The following is a 19,190-nucleotide window of genomic DNA, read 5'->3' on the forward strand; positions in this document are numbered from 1 at the left end:
AGTCTGGCTTCTATGAGATAGTTGGGTGAGGCCTGTGGGAACCGAACCATCAGTGACTTTAGAGGAAACTGTTCTAATGGAAGGGAGATAGTATAATAGCTTTGAGGAGAGCGTGGAAACAGTGGAGTTGAGTTATAAAGTTTAATTATGAAAAACTGTCCTTGGGAAGTGGCAACTGCTAGAATTGGATGGAAGTCTTTTTAAAGAAAGGGTCATAGGGACAGCTGGGTGGCACATTGGATAAAGCTCTGGCCTTGGAGTCTGGAGGACCTGAGTTCAAATCTGGTCTCAGACACATGACACTAGCTGTGTGACCCTGGGCAAGTCACTTAATTCTGACCACCTCACCAAAAAAAAAAAAAAAAAAAAAGGATCATAGAATCTAGGTCCAGAAAGAGGCTCCAAGAAGTCAATTTGTCCAAATCCCCCATTTTGCAGATGAGAAATCTCAGGCCTTTTGTCTGCAGTTTGGTTTTTGCCCCCTACTGTTAGCACGGAAAGGCTACTGTTGAAAAAAGTGATCCATTTTCAGGTTTGTATCCCACCTAATGTTCTCACCTCTAATATCTCTCCTTTCCCCATCTGTCACATAGGGAGATGGATGGCACAGTGGATTTTACCTGGAGTTGGGAAGGCCTGAGTTTGAATCCTGCTTCAGTCACTCCCTAGCTATGTGCTAGTCACTTAATCATTCTGAGCTTCAGTTTCCTTATCTGAAAAATTGAGATAATGATAGCGCCCACCTCACGGGGTTGTTATGAGGATCAAATGTGATAAAGGGGAAGAGAATAAGAATTTATATAGTGCCTACTGTGTACCAGAAACTGGGCCAAGCACTTTATGAATATTAGCTTATCATCAGATAAACTACGTACAAATATATATTGCAAACCTTGAAATGCTATATAAATGCTAGCCATTATTTTTGTAATCTTCTACATAGATCTAACCACGTCACTCCCTTGACCAAAAACCTTCCTTGACTCCCCATTATATTTAGGATAAAACACAAACTCCTTAGCTTGGCTAAATTTCAGCCATCAGTCTATTCTGATTCCAACCTTCTTTTTGGACTTATTCCACATAATTCTCCTTCTCACGCTCTACGTTTCAGCAAACCGGGTTATTAGATGTTCCAAGGTCTCCTCCTGTCCTTTCCCATTTGTATTTGCAGCTACCGTTCCCATCAACATCTGTGGAAATTCTTTTCTTTCTTCACAGTCAATATCAGGTGTCTGCTCCTTCTTAGAGATGTGGGACCACGTCATAGATAAAGGGCTGAACTTAGGGTCTGGAAGACTTGGGTCACATCTCCAATGCTTAATAGCTGTCTGACCACAGGTGAATCACTCTTAGCTTATCTCCTCATCTGTGTAAAATGAGGAATTGGACTAGATGCCCTTAAAAGTCCTTTCTGCTCTGAATATATCATCTCGAAAGCCTCTTTTGAACTGCCCAGTTGATCTCTTCCCCATCAAAATTTTCTAGATCTTTCCTTTCCCCCCATCATACACCCTACCTTACATTATACCTACTTATTCAGAAAGTATATTTTCTCCTATTAGATCACAAACTTCTTGAAGGTGTGGTCTGTGTTATAACCATCTTTCTACCCTACCCTTTCTACTGTAACAGTGGCTAGGATTTGAGAGTTGTTTAATAAATGTTTGTTGAAGGGAAGAGGGAAGGAAATAAGCATCCATTAAGTGCCTACTGTGTGCCAGGTATTGTGCTAAGCACTTTACAAATATTATCACATTTGATCCTCACAACAGGGCTGCAAGGATGGTGCTGCTATTGTCCCCATTTTACAGTTGAGGAAACTGAGGCAGAGGTTAAGCAATTTGCCCAGGATGACAGTTATTGAGTATCTGTGACTGGATGTGGACTCAGGTCTTCTGACTCCAGGGCTAATGCTCTGTCTGCTCTACCTAGCTGCCAATATGACAGATAGATTAGAAGGGACAAGAAGGGATGACATCTAGAGTACAGGAGAGACTTGATTTCAAGGGCAAGAGAAACTTTTCTCAGTTGCTTGAAGGAAGGAGAAATGGGTACATATTGAGGTGGAGTGATGGAAAAGCTTGTTCCTGCCTGACCCTCTCCAGCTTCTCATCCATCCATTCAATAAGTGCAGACTGACGGCACATATCATGTTGCTTGCACGAAGCCTACGGGGAAAACAAAGTTCAGTAAGACCACATTTTGTGATAGAGCTACTGGGTGCAAAACACAAAAGGTGTAAACATCTCATGGTCCAACTTTCATTTTTCATTCAACGCCACAGAATCAGTGATCACAGAGTGTGAAGGACAGAGTTATTTTTAACAAATAATTATTTCAAAAAAATTGGAAATGAAACAGTCCTAGCAAATCTGGAAAGAAGATGAAGAAGAATACAAATGGTGTGCCTGCTCTTTCTTTGCTCCAGGATGAATGAAGTATGCTTCATTGCTGTCGTCTGTAACAAAATTGTAATTCCCCAGTGGGCAAGAACTGAGTCTATCATTCCATCTTCTCCATGCTTTTGTGACAGCAGATGCTCAGTAAGAGAGATAGTAGAAGTGTAGGCAAAAGCTGAGTTTCTGAAATACCCAGTGGGGTTGTAAGGGGACAACCCTGAGGATATTTGGTCTCATTTTTCAGCCAGGGCTCAACAAAACAGCTCCCTAGCTGTCTCCTAACAAAGACAATGTGCCCAATAGAGAATGTGCTGACATCACTAAAGGGCAATGGTAGCCCAGCAGCATCTGCAGCGTAAGTTGTAAGGGTCCTTTCTGTGGGTGTCCTCCATGTATAATTTCTTGGTCACGAATGTCCCCTAAATGTGCCCCCTCTGTGCATATTCCCTGCTCATGTGAGTTCTCTTCATATGTGTCATCAATTTGTGTCCCTTGGTCACAGGTGTTTTCTGTGTGCCTTCCAATGATGTGGTATCATGTATGTGATCCTCATCTCCCTATAGAGTCATTCTTAACTTCTCTCTTCCTTATCCTCAAATCCAATTTAGTGCAAAGAAATATTGATTCTATCTCTCCCATATTTCTCATATATAGATAAAAGATACCATTCTCTTTTAGGCCCTCTTCTCTTCTTAACTGGATTATTTTAATGGTCTCAACTGGTTTCCCTCCTTCCAATCTCTTTCTTCCAATTTGTCCTTGATACTGCTAATGGAGTAATTTTTTAATGTATAGATGTAATCATGACATCCTCCCTCCCCTGCTCAAAAATCTTCAGTGGCTCCCTCTTACCTACCTAGGAAAAGATAAATTTCTCAGCTTTATTGTCAAGGCCCACTGCAATCTGATTTTAACCCATTTTCAGCTTGTACTCTGACTCCTCTTCTCTGTGTGACCTGAGACAGGTCATCTGACCTTAGTTTGGAGATTGGGTGGTGGGGTGGGGTGGGGAGATTCACTAGTTTATATCTGAGATTTCTTGTATCACAATTTTGATCCTACTCTCCTTCACAAAAAAGAAAACAGAATTTGAGAGTTGAAAGAGACACTAGTAACCTAACTCATAACCCAACTGAATCCTCACTATGATGTACTCCCCAAGTGGTCATCCATTTGAAGATCTTCAAGGAGGGGAGCCCCTCCCCGCCTGAGGCAGTCCATTCCATATTAGTTCTATATGGCCTATTTCCCATTCCCTGTTCCTACCTCAGGGCCTTTGTGAATGCTGTCCTTTTCAACATATCTCTGCCTAATGAAATTTTTCCTTTTCTTTGAGGTCCAGCTCAGGTACTACCTCCTTCATGAAGCTCTCCTGACCCCCTGGTCACCTTATCTAGAAGGGATCTCCTCTTCCTCAAACCTCTCTTGCCTCAGACTTATCTTAAGCACTTCTTGCTCAGTCATGCTCTTCATGGCCCTGTTTGGGGTTTTCTTGGCAAAAATACTGGAGTGGTTGGCCATTTCCTTCTCCAGCTCACTTTACAGAAGAGGAACCTGAGGCAAACAGGGTTGAGTGACTTGTCCAGGGTCACACAACTAGTTAGTGTGTGAGGCTGTATTTGAACTCTGGAAAATGAGTGATCCTGATTCCAGGCCTGGTCCTCTATCCGCTGCACCGTCTAGCTGCCTACTCTTGTGCACTACGCATAGTTTAATTCGTATTATAGTTATGTGCACATAAGTCTTACTCCGTTACCAAATTGTAATTGTATCCTGGAGAACTGGGTCTGTGTCCTATTTATCTTTATATTCCCAGCACCTTACAGAGTGTGGCATTAGTCAAATTATGTTGAATTGAGGCAAGTTTATGATGTTGTAAAGGTTCTGCTTATATCCTGCCTCCTGATATAGAGATAAATGAAGACTGAGAACCCAGCAACTCAAGAGACAGAGTGGGTTTTTCCCTCATCCTTCTCATCATATTTTTCCTTCAGTGCACAGTTTAAGAAATGGAAGAAATAAGAAGCTCTCTTTTAGAATAGTTTTTAAAAATTGCTCCTGACAAATGTTGGTTTGAAGTTTCTTGCAGTGTTGATATAGGAATGTCCCATGGGCGTCCCATGGCTGGAAACTTGGTCTTGACTTGGGCTTCAAAGTAGACCTTACATGAAGGATTTGGTGCAATGAGGTTCAGGGAGGCAGTTGCTTATAATAGGTAACCAGGTGAGTGTAGGGAGAATTTGAAAAGGTGGGGAAGGAGGCAGAATCTCTCTGGCTAATTAGTGTTATTCATGCTTGATACATTCATTGCAAACTGGCTTGTTTGCCATTTCCCCAAATTGCACAGGCTTTCCCTTATGCCTGGTAAAGCTCTTTCCTTCCTTCTTCCTCATGGAGTCTTTGTCTTCATTCAAGGCTCAGATCAACTCATCACACCTCTCCTGATCATTCTAGTCATTAGGATTCCTTCCTTCCTCAAACTGTTTTGCATGTAATTATCATTTCCTTGAAGCTTCCTCAGCATGGCTCTACTTTCTTCCATCTCTACTCAACAGAAACTTGGAATCTACTCTTGGGTTCCCTGCCTCTGATAGGTGAGCTTTACTGCCTCCTGACTGCTTTCTTACCATGGCTCTACTATCCTTTCACCTCCATCCCAAAGGACGTTTAGACTCTACCCCTGGGTTCCAGACCATTTTTATTCACCGTGTCCCCAAAAGGGTAACACACATCCCCTTCCCCCTTTTTAGCATGCCTTTATGTGTTGTCTTTTTTCATTAGACTATCAGCTTCTTGAGGGTAAGGACTGTCTTGCTTGTTTATGTATTGCCAGTATTTAGCATAGGGCATGGTATATAATAAATGCTCTGTCGGTCTGCCTATCCTTTCTATTTATTATCTACAATGTTTATATTTCCCAAATGAATGTACTGCTCTCTGTTGTCACCCCTATCTCTTGGAATCTCTTCAAGGGTCAGCTCAAGTGCCACCATCTACAAAAGGTCTTTCCTCATTTCCCCAGTTATTAGTCCCCTCTGCCTTAAAAATTTTACTTAGTATTTATAAGGAGACTGAGGTTTTTCAGTGGCCAAAAGACAGCACCAAAACTTCTGTTGACAGATATGTATAATTAAGACAGGAATACAAGGTATGTGGTTGGATATGGACCTTACTTCCTTCATTTACCTTTTGCTCTGGCTCAAATTCATTTACATCCTAAGCCAGAGAAGATCTCAGTAATATCCAATCCTAAATAAGTTAGTTTTTAGTAACAGAAGACTTTGTTCTTCTCTAGAAGTAGGGGTCAAAAAGAAAAGACAGTCTAAGCCTAAGGTATCTCTGGTTTAATTTTTTTCTTTTTTCTTTTCAACTGGCCATGGCAGATATGACTTAAAAGCAGGGAGATGTTTTAGCTGCTATACCCTAGCAGACTGGAATTGAAAGGGCTTGTGTGGTTCTGAAAAGATAAGTCTAGAAGCCAGCAGCTTCTTGGAAGCAATGATCTGCAAAGGTTACACACTTAGAAGCCATCAGAAAAACACTAAGATGATACAATGTGCCCAGTGGTCATCATGACACCATCAGAGATGGCATGAAAGTAGCACAACAATGTGCCAGTATGGGCTACATGCCCAACACTCACCAATAGACCAGTAGAGATATCACTCCAATGTCCAGCAGGCTCAGTGAGGGTAGTATGAAAATATCACCAGAAGATGTCTCTTTTTCCTTCAGCAATGGAGGCCATACCCTCCACAATATGTCCTGATCATACCTAGTCCCTCGTGTGTGCTTCTAATGTACAATGCTTATACATGCTAATTCTCCTACTAGTGGGATGTGGATTAGTGGGACAGTGCACCTTAGGTTTATGAGAGGAATGCTTTATTGTGAATTTTCTTACTATACAATTTCTTTAAATGCCTTTGCTTTTAATTCATCATGTGCTCTGGCTGGCTAGAGAAGAAGTAAAAATATTAGCAGAGGTTTGTGGGCTATGGTTTTATGCTGATGTAGAATCACAGCATGCCTTCAGCTTGAGAAAGCTATTCTAGGCATTCCATGTGTATAACCCTACAGGGGCTACTTATTTATTTTGCACTTAATTATCTTGTATATATGTTGTCTTCTCCCAGTAAAATATGAATGCCTTAAGTGCACAGACTTTTTTTTTTTAGCATAGTACTGAGACTTAGGGTCAGAATCTCTGATTTCACTGACTCCCAGATAAGGAAACTTAGTACTTCTAGTCTTTAAAGAACAAACAATGAGAAGCTAAGTGACTCTCCCCACGGCCACAGCCAGTAGGTGTCAGAGGCCAGGAGAGGTGAACCCAGTTGTAACTGGCTTTCTCTATGCTGCCTCTGAAGGTGGAGCAGAGTCAAAGTATTGGCCAAGAATATTTTTATTAATCAAGAATAAAAGCCAGGAGATTGAAGACTACCAGATATGAAAATTCAGATACTCTTTAGGAACCATGGAGCAAGGATCTTCTGACTTCTCTCAACCTGAAGGCATGGATATGGTCATAATTCTGACCATAAATGATAACTGATGTGATCCAGCAACATTATTCCCATTCCTCACCTGGAGGCTTCTGAAAAATTCAAGTCTTTGTTTTCCTGAGGGCATGGGGTTGCAAACCTGAAGACTGATGCAGGGATATGCTGGAAAATGTTCAACAACTACCTCTAGGAAAAAAAATGTACCCATCCTACACTTTCAAGTTGAATCTTTTAAGTGTAAACTTTAAAGTTTAATGAAGTTAATTAAAAATTAACTTTTTTCATTACTTTTTTAGGTCTAGACGATCAACAAAACAATCAATTAGCACTGATTTGAGTCAGCATGGTATGGTAGATAGGAGCCCCGGGCCTGGTTCAGGAGAGCTCTGGCTTAGTGATTGTGTGGCCCTGTGAGGAGGTGGAGAGGACTGGAGACCACGTCTGTCATACAAGGAACTCCTGAAGGAAATGGGGATGTTTAGTTTGACAAGGGAAGATTTAGGAAGGCTAGGATAGTTGTCTTCATGTAAAAGTTATCTTGCTGAGGAGACGTAAGACTTGTTTTGCTGGGCTCCTGTGGGCAGAACTTGGAAAAGTAATGTTACAAAGAGGCAGGTTGGGTCTGATATGAAGACTTCCTAATAATCAGAGCTCTCCAATGGTAGAATGGGCTACCTTGAAGGAGGAGGGAGGAGAAAAGAATAAGCATTTATATAGCACCTACTGTGTGCTGGACACTATGCTGCTCAGCACTTTATAAATATCATCTCCTTTGATCCTCACAACAACCCTGTGAGGTAAGTGCTATTATTATTCCCATTTTAAAGTTGAGGAAACTGAGGCAAACAGAAGTTAAGTGACTAGCTCAGGGTGACACAGGTATTAAGCATCTAAGGCTGGATTTGATTTCACTTTTTTTTTTCCTGCGCCTCAGGACCAGTATTTTATCCACAATGCCACCAGCTGCCTCCTTAGACACCATGTTGGGTTTGACATTCCTATGGGACATCCAGCTTTTCAACTATGCCCTCTAAGAGGGAATTGCGTATTGAGGAGCTCACACACAATAAGAGTAGCAGAGATGGTCTGCTGAGTCCTGCTGAGTTTTTCTGTTAGGCTTCTTCAGTAAAACCTCGAAGGCCTCCATGGTCACAAAGCAACTTGAAGGTCAGAGATAGAATGGTAGCATGCTAATGTCCTTAGGGAGAGCATCCATGTTGTCCCAGTTTACAAATGAGAAAACTAAGTTACTCAGAGTTGAAGTGGTTTGCATGGAGATGTACCACGACACAGTTGACAGAATGCAGAATTGGGAACACTTTAGTTTAGATCCTGTCTTAGACACTAAATAGCTGTGTGGCCCTGGGCAAGTCACTTGACCTCTCTGAGTTTCCTCATACATAAAATGGGTATAACAATAGCACCTGCTTTACAAGTTATTGTGAGGATTAAAAGAGACAATGCATATTTGATACATAACAAGCTTGAAAGTACTATGTAAATGTTTTTATTATTATTTTTTTGGTTTGGGACATATACTGCTTTAATTCTTGGCACAGAATCAATAAGCAAATTAAACAGTACATAATAATGATAAAACAATGGATAATAAAATAATTACAAAATGACTGGGAATGTGTTTCTCTCCTGGACTCTGGAAATTGTCAAACAGTAAAGTTACTTTGAACCCAAGAATCCTGGGAAATGCAATTTGAGTGGACAAAAGAATGTACACAGTAGAAGACAGTTAAAAACTCAATATCTGACTCACACATTCTATAGGATCAGTCATCAGGTCAAAACTCAGAGACTCTTCAGGAACTATGGATGAAGGACCTAGGCACTCTTCTCTCACCATGGGGATATGGACTAGGGAGGAGACAGACACCCTCTCTATGAGTTATTATTATTGCCTAAGGTCACATAGCTAATGGCAGACCTAGGAATCCAACCCAGGCCTTCTGACTTGAAGTTCTTTTCCCACAATACCATGTTGCTTTTCTAAGTACCAGAATCATCTCTACAACTCTTCTCCAATGAGTACTGATCTGAGCTACTTTCCATCTTGCAAATTAGAACATCATCTAATCTCATCTGGCTAAACTTCAGGGTGGGGACCCAGGTACAAATACCATCATCCAACACAGATACAGAGAGAAATAAGCAGATAAGAGAGGCTCCTAACTAGAGTGAAAGAAGATACATTACTTCCATGTTGTTCAATGAAACTGCCATGCTCCATTCTCAGCTCTTGTCGCTTGATTATCTTCTGGGAAGTCTACCATGTTTCAGGCCTTGGTGATGACCTGGGTGAGTACCCAGGGGCTCCTTGACACAGAGGGAAGAAAGGCTCAGTTTCATCTTCTGGGTTGGAGGAGAGGGGCTCCCTTGTTGGAGGTGGTCTTTTTCTAGTCTCTCTGAGGGGTATCCCAAGCTGAAGGATGGGTGGTGGGGAAGAATCAGAGATCACCAGGGTAGAATTGTCATCATTTCTTGTATGTGCCTGGGCCTTATCTGCCTGGGGGCCTGAGGTCTCCTATATTTATACCCTTACCCAGGTGAGAGTTTCTGGTTCTATGGCAATACCAAGTTGGAATAGATGACAGAGGAGTCCTGTAGAGAGAGCAGACATCAGAAGAAGAGAAAAGGGAAATGGAGGAAATGAGAATACTGGGGAGCCATACTTACCTCTTCCCTTGGGGATGGGTCTTTGGAGATGGCTGTGGAATGAAAAGAAAGTGTTCAGGTTTAGGCATTAAGGCTCATTTGCTCATCCCCTTCACACTTTATGCCTTGTTGTTCAGCTCTAGAGTGAGTGGAGCTATCATAGAAAACAGTGGAAAGTGGGATGACCCCAGCGAACATTAGGTGGTTGAATTCTAGTCTACAGCATGACATTGCTAACCATCTCTCCTTCCCATCCATGCTCTGTCCTTCATTGATTTCTGTAACATTACACTCTTATCCTCCTTCCTTGCTAACTCCTTCTTCATCTTATTTCCTGGCTATTTTTCCTTTCCCCTCTCTAACTATAGCTTTATCCTTGGTCCTCTTTTCTCCTTCCATTCTCTCTTTCTTGTGACAGCCAAGACTTTGAGACTCAATGTCTCCAGTTCTGACCCTTTCCCTGGTCCCCTGGACAACCTTGCTAGAACTGCTTGTGAGACATCTTTATCACCTGCATTTCAAAGCTCAAGATGCTGCTGCCCCTACCTCCAGCCTGCTTTTTATGCTGGTGTCATAAGAATTTCCTCCTTTTCTTTAGTTCCATTGTCTAACCTTGGCTCAAACTCAAGACCCTATCTACCTTCTTTTTGGTTAGATCAGTTCATGATTGTGTTATATACTTTATCTATCCCAGAGTAAGAATACATAGAAGCCTTTCGTCTGTATCTGTAAAACCAATTACATTTCTTCTCTTTTGGTGCCCACTTAACTCTCCAAATCACAAAGTCCACTTCTCAATGCCCTCATGTGGCAGGTAAGCTCTGTGAAGAGCTTTTTCATTTTTGCTTTTGTATCCCTAGCACCTGGCTCAGTGCTATCCATTTAATAGGTCTTATTTTTTTTTAATTGAATGTCTCATCACCACCAGCATAGGGGAGGATAGAATTTGGGGTGGGGAGGGTGGATGCACAGACAAAAGTCACCCACTGTATTTGCTTCTTCAGTGTTTGTATCTTCATTCTGTCTCTTCAACAATCACCCATTATTTGTTGAGCAAGACTTAAGTTCCTTTGCCTGGTGTTCAACCTCTTCTACAATCTGATGCCTCTCTTCCTTGCCAGCCTACCTTATCTCATAATGTTCAGTTCAATGAATATTTATTTAGGACCATTGGAGCTAAATAAATGTTTACTGAATTGGTGTGACCCTGGGCAAGTCACTTAATCCTGTTTACCTCATTTCTTCATCTATAAAATGAGCTAGATAAGGAAATGGCAAACCACTCCAGTATCCTTGCCAAGAAAACCCAAATGGGATCATGAAGAGTTAGACATGATTGAAATGACTCAACAACAACAACAACTAGACAGCAATTGTGACAATGACAAAATGTGCTACATACTAGGCATACAAAAGCAAAAATGAATGTTCTTGTCCTCAAGGAGCTTACCTTCTACTGGCAGATGCAACACACACACACAATAAATAAACACAAAGCACATAAGACATAATATAAATTGCCCTCAAAAGAGTGAGAGAATGAGGTGGGGGAAGGGATTGAGAAAAGCCTCAACCTAAAGATTCAGAGAGACAGAGAGGCAGGTGGAGGTGGTACATTGCAGACAAAGGCTATTACTTGTGCCAAGGAATGAGGAGGGAAGTGTGATATTTTACAAAATGTTATGTAATATTGTGATATTATGTGATATAATAAATGTGATACAATGTATATATGACACAACAATATATTATATAATATAATAAATGTGATATTACGTAAAATAGAGAGTGCATAAAGGGGACTAGTTGGTCAGTCAAGCATTTATTAAGCACTTGCTATGTGCCAGGCACTGTGGTAAGCATGGGGGAAAGAAATATAAACAAAAAGAAAGATTATTTATGTCTTTGAAGACATTACATGGTAATGGGGGAAGGCAGCACAGAAGGGGGAAGCTTCAAAGGGGTGGGGAGTAATGAGGTAACCAGGCAAAGGCATGGCGGCTTATTCCAGGGAATCAAGGGTAGCTGATCGGGACACTTCCCAGAAGTGGAGGTTTCAGGAAGAACTCAGAAATGGGTGGAAAGGCCAGCAGAAGCAGAAGCAGAAGCAGGAGGCAGCTAAGGCATGCTAGGGAATTCAGAGAATAAGGGCAGTTGCAAATGAAAGATTGGATATCAGAAGAAAGGTTAGGGCTGGATAAGTAGTTCTGAGTATTATCAGAATAGAAATTATAATTGAATCCATAGGAGCTGATGAGATAAACTAATTGAAAGCATATAGAGGGAGAATATAAGAGGGCCCAGAACAGAGCCTTGGGGGATAATCATAGTTAGTGGACATGACTTGAATGAAGATCCAGCAAACGAGACTGAGGAGCCATTCAACAGGTAGGAGAACCAGAGGAGAGAGTAATGCCATGAATCAGATTCAGTCAAAGGGCCGCACTTGAGGACCTGGAGGGCCACATGCGGCCTCGAGGCCTCGGGTTCCCCACCCCTGATTTTAGACTAATATGAAGTAAGATCAGAAAGTTAGGTGAGAACTAGATTATTAAGGGCTTTAAATGCCAGGCAGAGGATTTTGCATTTTGTACTAGAGTCTAAAGGGACCATTGAAGATTTTTGTGTGGTAGGGTAAGAGAGTGCCTCAGTTTCCTCATCTGTAAAATGAGTTGAAGAAGGAAATGGCAAACAACTCTGGTATCTTTCCCAAGAAAACTCCAAATGGAGTCATGAAGAATCAGACACGACTGGAATGACTGAACAACAACAGCAGGGTAAAGAGGAGTGACGTGGTCAGATCTTTGTTTTGGGAATGTCAATTTGGCAGCTGTGTGGACTAGAGACTGGAGAGGGAAGAAATTAGAGGCAGGCAAACCAATTAATAGGCTATTGTAGTGCTCCAGGCAAGAGGTGACGATGGCCTGAACTGGAGTAGGAACTAATGCGTGAGGAATGGAGGAAAGAGATGAAGGGGCAGAATCAACAAAACTTGGTAATAGATGGGCTCTAGGGCTTGAGGAAGAATAGAGAGTCAAGAATAACTCCAAGGTTGCGAACCTTGGTGCCTGTTAAGGGGACCCTCAATAGAAATGGGAAAATTTGGAGGAGATGGGTTTGGGGAAAATACAATGAATTTCATTTTGGACAAGTTGAGTTTCAGGTGCCTAAGCGACATACAAGTGGAGATGGCTAGCAGGACGACAATAATGTAGGGCTGGTGTTCAGGAGAGAAATTAGAGCTAGATACATAAATTTAGGAGTCATCCTCATAGAGATAACCACTGAACCCTTGGGAACTGATGAGGCCATGCAGGAAGAGTTTATATAAAGAGGAGCGCCATGACATAGGCTTGGAAATGCTCACTCAGTGGGCAGGTGGAGGAGGATGGTCCAGCAAAGGAATGGTCAGACAGATGGAAGAGTCCAGAAAGAACAAAGTGAATATCCAGGAGAAGGGGACGGCTGACATTGTCAAAAGTCATTGAGATCGAGAAGGTTAAGAATTGAGAAAACACTTTTGAATTTTGTGGTTTAGAGATTGCTTTTCATCTCCCAAACAGGCTCCTATGTATCTTCATGTTTTCTTTTTGCTTATTGAATTTTTACTTATTCTTTTTTTAATTGTTAATTTTTTTTTTACTTATTCCTTAAACCCCAACAGAAATGCCTCCTTCTCTAGGAGTATGTCTGGATTTCTCCCTCCCTTCCCCCCAGAAGCAGCCTGATACAGAAGGGAAGGAATTGAATAAGAAATCAGAGACTCCGGATTCAGATCCAGGCCCTGCTCCTTTAAACTCGTGGAGCTGATCAGATTTATTCCTCTCTCAGGCCTCGGTTTTCTCATCTGTAAAATGAGGGGGTTGGAATGGATAATTTCTAAGTTCTCTCCAAGATCTAAATCCTGTGACCTTTGAGAACTTAAATAGTACCTTGTTTTGCATCTCTCACCTGTGTTTAGGATCACAGAATGTATAACTAAAAGACCTTAATAAAACTCCTTCATGTTATAGATGAGGAAGCAGAGGCCTAGGGAGGTTGTGTAGGTAGGTAGTACAGTGATTTGGTTGTCAGAGTAACAGGAGTGATGAGTAGAGCAAAAGTTGCCAGCTCCACCAGACTCTTTTAGTCTTGTTCCTGAGCTAGTGATGTGCATGAACTCGGGATAGGGACCAAGGGGCATGATTCAACTCAGCTAAATCCAAACATTTATTTAATACTTACTATGTGCTAGTAGGGGCAACTAGGTGGCGCCTTAGTGCACAGAGTGAAGGGTCTGGAATCAGGAAGACTCAAATCTTCCTGAGTTCAAATCTGGCTTCATACACTTACTAGTTGTGTGACCCTGTATAACTCTGTTTGCCTCAGTTTCCCCATCTGGAAAATGAACTGTAGAAGGAAATGGCAAACTATTCTAGTGTCTCTGCCAAGAGAACTCCAAATGGGATCACAAATGGTTGATCATGGTTGAAACAATTGAACAATAGCAATGTGCTAGGCTCTGGGGATATAGAAAGAAAAATAAAATCATTTCTATCCTCAAGGACTTTATATTCTATGGGAGGCTGGAGGCTAGCATCACGTACACAGTTATGTAAATACAAAATATATGTGCAATAAATACAGAATACATTTTTTGGATGGGGAGGGAAATATCACCAACAACTAGAAGAATTAGCAAAGGTCTCTTGTATGAGGGGGCCATTGAGCTGAGTCTCAAAGGAAGCTAGATATTCCAAAAATCTAACTATAGTGTCATCCAACTCCTGTACAGTTTTGCGAAGTAGATCTTCTGGGATGGTATTTAAGAAGCCAAGATATCAATTAGAAGTATGATGGGATTAAAAGAAATGAACTGACCATGAGTCAAATAAAAATTTTGGTTGGAGGACCCTGAGCACCAGAAGAGGAGTTGAGTTTTAAAAAAGATAGACTTCATCTAACCCTGAGAACTTCTGTTTTATTTTGCTGGTTGCCTGGATGAGTGAACTGCAATAACTCCTGGGGCTGTGGCTAACAGAGTAGAGATGTCTCCCTGCAGGGCAGAAGCCCTAAATAGCGGCTGCAATTCAGTGCAAAGATGAGGGAAAAAAAGACAGAAAAAAAATGTAGCTGACTAGAAGAGAATGCATAAGCATACGAAGACCAGAAGATGGCAGCAGAGAGCAGCTTAGAAGCAGTGGGGAAAGGACTCCAAGTCCAAGGAGAGAGCAGCTCACAGTCGAAAGACATCATCAGAAGATATCGATAACATTGGCCCTGTAAGGGAGAAAGCAGGCAGCAACATTCGAGGCAGAAAAGGGATCGAGCTCAGACGCCACCTTGCAAGCTTGAGTTTAATGGTCTTATATGGCGCTTTCCCTGGAATCAGGAGGATCTGAGTTCAAATCTGCCTTATAAGTGTCAAATCTGACACTTATTAGCAGGGTGACCCCGGGCAAGTCACTTAATTCAGTTTGCCTCAGTTTCCTCATCTGTCAAATGAGCTGGAGAAGGAAATGGCAAACCACTCCAGTATCTCTGCCAAGAAAACTCCGAATGGGGTCACGAAGAATCAGACAAAGCTGAACAACAACATACTGTATCACCCTTGTATACCCAGTTAGGTGTGTGTTTCTCCAGATGTTTCCCTGGCCACATGTGTTCCCTGGTTATATGGTTTCTCATGTGTATTCCTTGGCTACATGTCTCATATATGTTTATGTTTCATGTAGACTATATGTATATTCCTATTTCCTGACCATGTGTCTTCCCTTTCCCACTAGTGGCATGGTAATCTATGGGAGAATATAACCCTGGTTGTACGAAAAAATCTTTCTTGTTACTTATTTTGCTGGACTATTTAGTTGAATGGTCTTTTGTTGTTACTGTTTCCTTTTTTGCTTGGAACTATTGTGTTTCTTGATTAGCTATTTAAATAGAGCATTGGTAGGGACTTGTGAGCCACGGTTCTGAGGAGGTGCTCATTTACCACAATGCACCTCAAAACTGGGGTAGCCCTTCAAGGGTGGTCCCAGCTGATTTACCCAGGGTTATAAAGATAATAAGTGTCAAGCTTAGGATTTGAGATAGGGTCTTCTGGCTCTAAATCAATTCTCTTTCCATTATACAGCAGTTCATGTCTTAAGTTGTTTTAATAGCTACCTGTAAATGTGTCATATTCCTGTACTAGAATATGTGCTCCAAGAATGTGGGCACTGTCTTATCTAGCTTTGTATGTCTCCTAGAAAAATGCTCTGCACAAATAAGATGTTTTGTAAATGTTTGTTAAATTGAATTGGATTGAATTGAACCAGAATTTGAAAAGGGTTGGAATAAGATAGATGTCATTTTACTTCTTTCCCAAGAGAAGACCTTGAACCAGCCTCACTACCTTAGTCCAGGTTAAAGCAAGATCTGTGGATAGACTATGACACTTTCTTATTTTTCACATTGAAACAGTATGTATAGGAGACTACTTCCCTTTTCCTTCTCCTTGTCAAGCTCTGATGGTAACTGTTATTATAACAGGACTTCATCTATCGTCAACAAGCCCCATTTCCTCCTCCCTCCCTCCCAATTTTGTGCTCTAGACAGTACCCATCCAGCTTCTGGTGGGGTGGGTAATTCAGCTCTATCTTACGTGAGCCCCACCTGCTCTTCACCCAGATGTATAGTGAAGTAGAAGGCAGCAAGGCCCCTCCTCCACCTCTCAGAGACAGTGAAGATTTGCTTCCTAGTCACATAGCCTTGGCTAAGGGAAAAGCCTCAGATTTTTCAGTTCCTAAATCTGTCATATTACAGCTCCAACAGCTAAAACTGGAGTCTGTCTGCTTTTCTTTCAACATTAACTTACATTCAGATATGCCCTATTTTGACCATAGCCTTCTTGAGGTCGGGAGTCAGATTCACCTTCCTCTATCGCCTCCTGACGGGGCATTATCAGAGGTGGGAATTCAAAGCTAGCTCCTTTCACTTCAGATTAGTTGGATACATGTTCAGTAAGCAGCTTCTACGAGTAAGGCCCTAGGACATCTAGGTAGTACAGGGGATAGAGTGTTGGGCCTGGAGTCAGGAAGACTTATCTTTCTGAGTTCAAATCTGGCCTCAGACACTTATTAGCTGTGTAACCCTGGGCAAGTCATGTAACCCTGTTTGCCTCAGTTCCTCATCTGTCAAATGAGCTGGAGAAGGAAATGGCAAACCACTCCAGTATCTCTGCCAAGAAAACTCCAAATGGGGTCACGGAGAGTCAGTCATGACTGAAATGACTGAACACGGACAAGGCCCTATGCTATGTAATGGGTTACAAAGAATGATGAAACAATCCATATCTTCCAGGAATGAACAATCTAATGGGAAGGATAAAGATGTACTCAAATAAGTATTATGCAAGAGCAAATGTAAGAAGGGAAAATGAAGAGTCAAGACAAAGTGCTTTAAGAGAATATGAGGAAGGGAAGATCATTTTTAGTGGGCTGGATCACCAATGGCTTTATGGAAAAGGTGACACCTGAGGTGGGTGTTGAAGAATGAGTAGGCTTTCCACAGGTCTCAGGGATGTGGAAAGCATAGGTTTCAGGCTGTGTGAATGTCCTAAGTTGGGATAGGGCATGGTGGGATCAGGGACCACTCCTGATCCACTGTATCTGGAATGTAGAATGTGTGAGGGGAGTAGAAAGGAGTGATGTAGGAAAAACAGTTTGGAGAAGACTTCCTGGCATGATGGTGACCTGAAAGGTCCTAAAGCAGCCCAGCTTTCCTGCCAAACATCTTAGCAAAGATGTAAAAGGTATCAGGTGAAGTAATGGTCAAGTTGGCCAAAGAGAAACAGTAGTAAGTACTTCCACCTAGCCCACCGACTATACAAGGTAGCCAGAAGCCTGTGAACTCTTGGAGGGGGAATAAAGAAGGAAAAGGTAAAAGCCAATTAGGCTTAGTTGACAGGACCTGAAGTCAGTGGGATCTTGGCCCTGGAATGTCAGGGCCTCAGCATGCGACAGAGCAAGCTCCTGATAGACCGTTAGGTACATGAGGAAAGGGCTGGACAGTTTGTGCAAAAATGAGAACTTTCCAAGAGACTCGAAACCAGTATTACCAGAGTCACAGTGGGATACAGAGTTAATGAGATGCTTGTGTCAGGGGGAGGGGAAGAGGGTTTACTCCAGGAGGCTTGAGACCACTGAGATCTTGGACATCTGTTTGGGGCCTGCCAAGCCAAGAACAAGTGATGGAACCAGCTCCCAGCAGGTCACTGGGCAGTGTTTGTGGGCCTGGGGACCTGCTAAGACTACTGGAGCCAGGGCCTCTTCCCCACAGCAGGAGACAGGGCTAACTCAGTTTTAGGACTTCCCACTTTGGAGGAGGAAGGGAGGGTGTCCTGCAGGGGGTTGCACCTTTTAAAAAGGAGAAACAGCTCCTATGGGCATGAGGACTTCAAAAGCAGTGCACAGTGTGAGGTTGAATTGGCTAACTATAGGGTTGAAATTAGGAAGAGAGAAAAGTGAAGTCAGAGCAGGGGTCAGAACAGAAGAGGAAGGGAAAGTGCTAAGGGAGGGGTGAGGCAAAGGGAGGGATGGAATAATAGGAGGTTTTGTTGTTCAGCCATTTCAGTTTTTTTCAACTTTTAGTGACCCTTTTGCGGGTTTTCTTGGCAAAAATACTAGAGTGGCTTTGCCGTTTCCTTCTCCAGCTCATTTTACAAATGAGGAAATTGAGGCAAACAGGGTTAAGTGACTTGCCTAGGATCACACAGCTAGTAAGTGTTTGAGACCAGATTTGAACTCAGGAAGATGAGTCTTCCTGACTCTAGGACCTGCACTCTATCCACTGTGCCCCTTGGCTGCCCTGACAGGGGGTTATAGCCAGATAAATTAATGCTAGAGTTTTTGGTCAAGGAAGTGGAATGTGTACGTAATGGCAAGATCTCATCCCTGTGCACAACTGAGGTGGAGTGGAGGAGTAGGTCATAAAATTTGAGGAGACTAGAGGGATGGAAAGTTAGGATGTTTGTGGGAACATCACCATGAATGTTGAAGTCCCCCCCCAAAATAAGGGTAGGTATTGGGGAAGCGAAGAAGACAGTGCGGTAAGTGCTGAACTCCTTCAGAATGGAGGGAGAATGACCTGGGGTACATGTGTGTGAGCAAGGAGGGAATAACAGATGATAGGCCCCGTGATCTGCAGAGGGTGAAAAGTTTTAATAGAGTGAACTTCAAAAGGGGAGAGCAGTTGCTCAAAGGGAGAATCTGGAAATGACAGTGAGGGGCAAGGGCCAGTGCACTGGGGGATGGAGGAGGAGGGCTGCACTGAGAGGACAGCCAGGGATTCAGCACTGTCTGGGAGAAGCTAGGTCTCAGTGAGAGCAAGTATCAAGGGAGTATGAGAGGAAGAGGTCCTGAGTGGAGAGAGGCTTGTTCATTAGGGATGGAAACCCAGAGGGCACATGCCAAGGGGGCAGGTGGGACTGGAGTTGGACTTGACATGGGTGAAATAGGGCTGAGGAGGGTGATGAGAAAACAGAACGTGGGGGTGTTCATCATACGTTGAACTGTCGATGCTTGTTAAGTACATGATAAAAAAAAGAACTTTTAAGAAAAGTAGGTTGGAACCAAATTGTGGAGAGCCTTAAATGCCA

General features: G+C 42.4%; 1 protein-coding gene across 2 annotated transcripts in view; it reads right to left on the reverse strand.

Moving 5' to 3' along the window:
* Positions 1 to 8,398: 8,398 nt before the first annotated feature.
* The window catches only part of FCRL6 (Fc receptor like 6), a 36,538-nt gene continuing 25,746 nt past the window's right edge, over positions 8,399 to 19,190 (reverse strand). The window contains exons 10-12 of one of the 2 annotated variants that reach the window (XM_027840084.1): positions 9,596 to 9,627; positions 9,462 to 9,520; positions 8,399 to 9,235 (exon numbers count right to left, since the gene is read on the reverse strand). In XM_027840084.1, the coding sequence (XP_027695885.1) occupies positions 9,482 to 9,520; positions 9,596 to 9,627 (71 nt within the window). In that variant the 3' untranslated portion in view covers positions 8,399 to 9,235; positions 9,462 to 9,481. Of the gene's footprint in view, positions 9,521 to 9,595; positions 9,628 to 19,190 lie in introns of both variants that reach the window. The other variant, XM_027840083.1, reaches the window with a different exon arrangement.

The sequence above is a fragment of the Vombatus ursinus genome, unplaced genomic scaffold (assembly GCF_900497805.2).
Source record: "Vombatus ursinus unplaced genomic scaffold, bare-nosed wombat genome assembly UNPS02014838.1, whole genome shotgun sequence".
Classification (NCBI taxonomy): Eukaryota; Metazoa; Chordata; class Mammalia; order Diprotodontia; family Vombatidae; genus Vombatus; species Vombatus ursinus.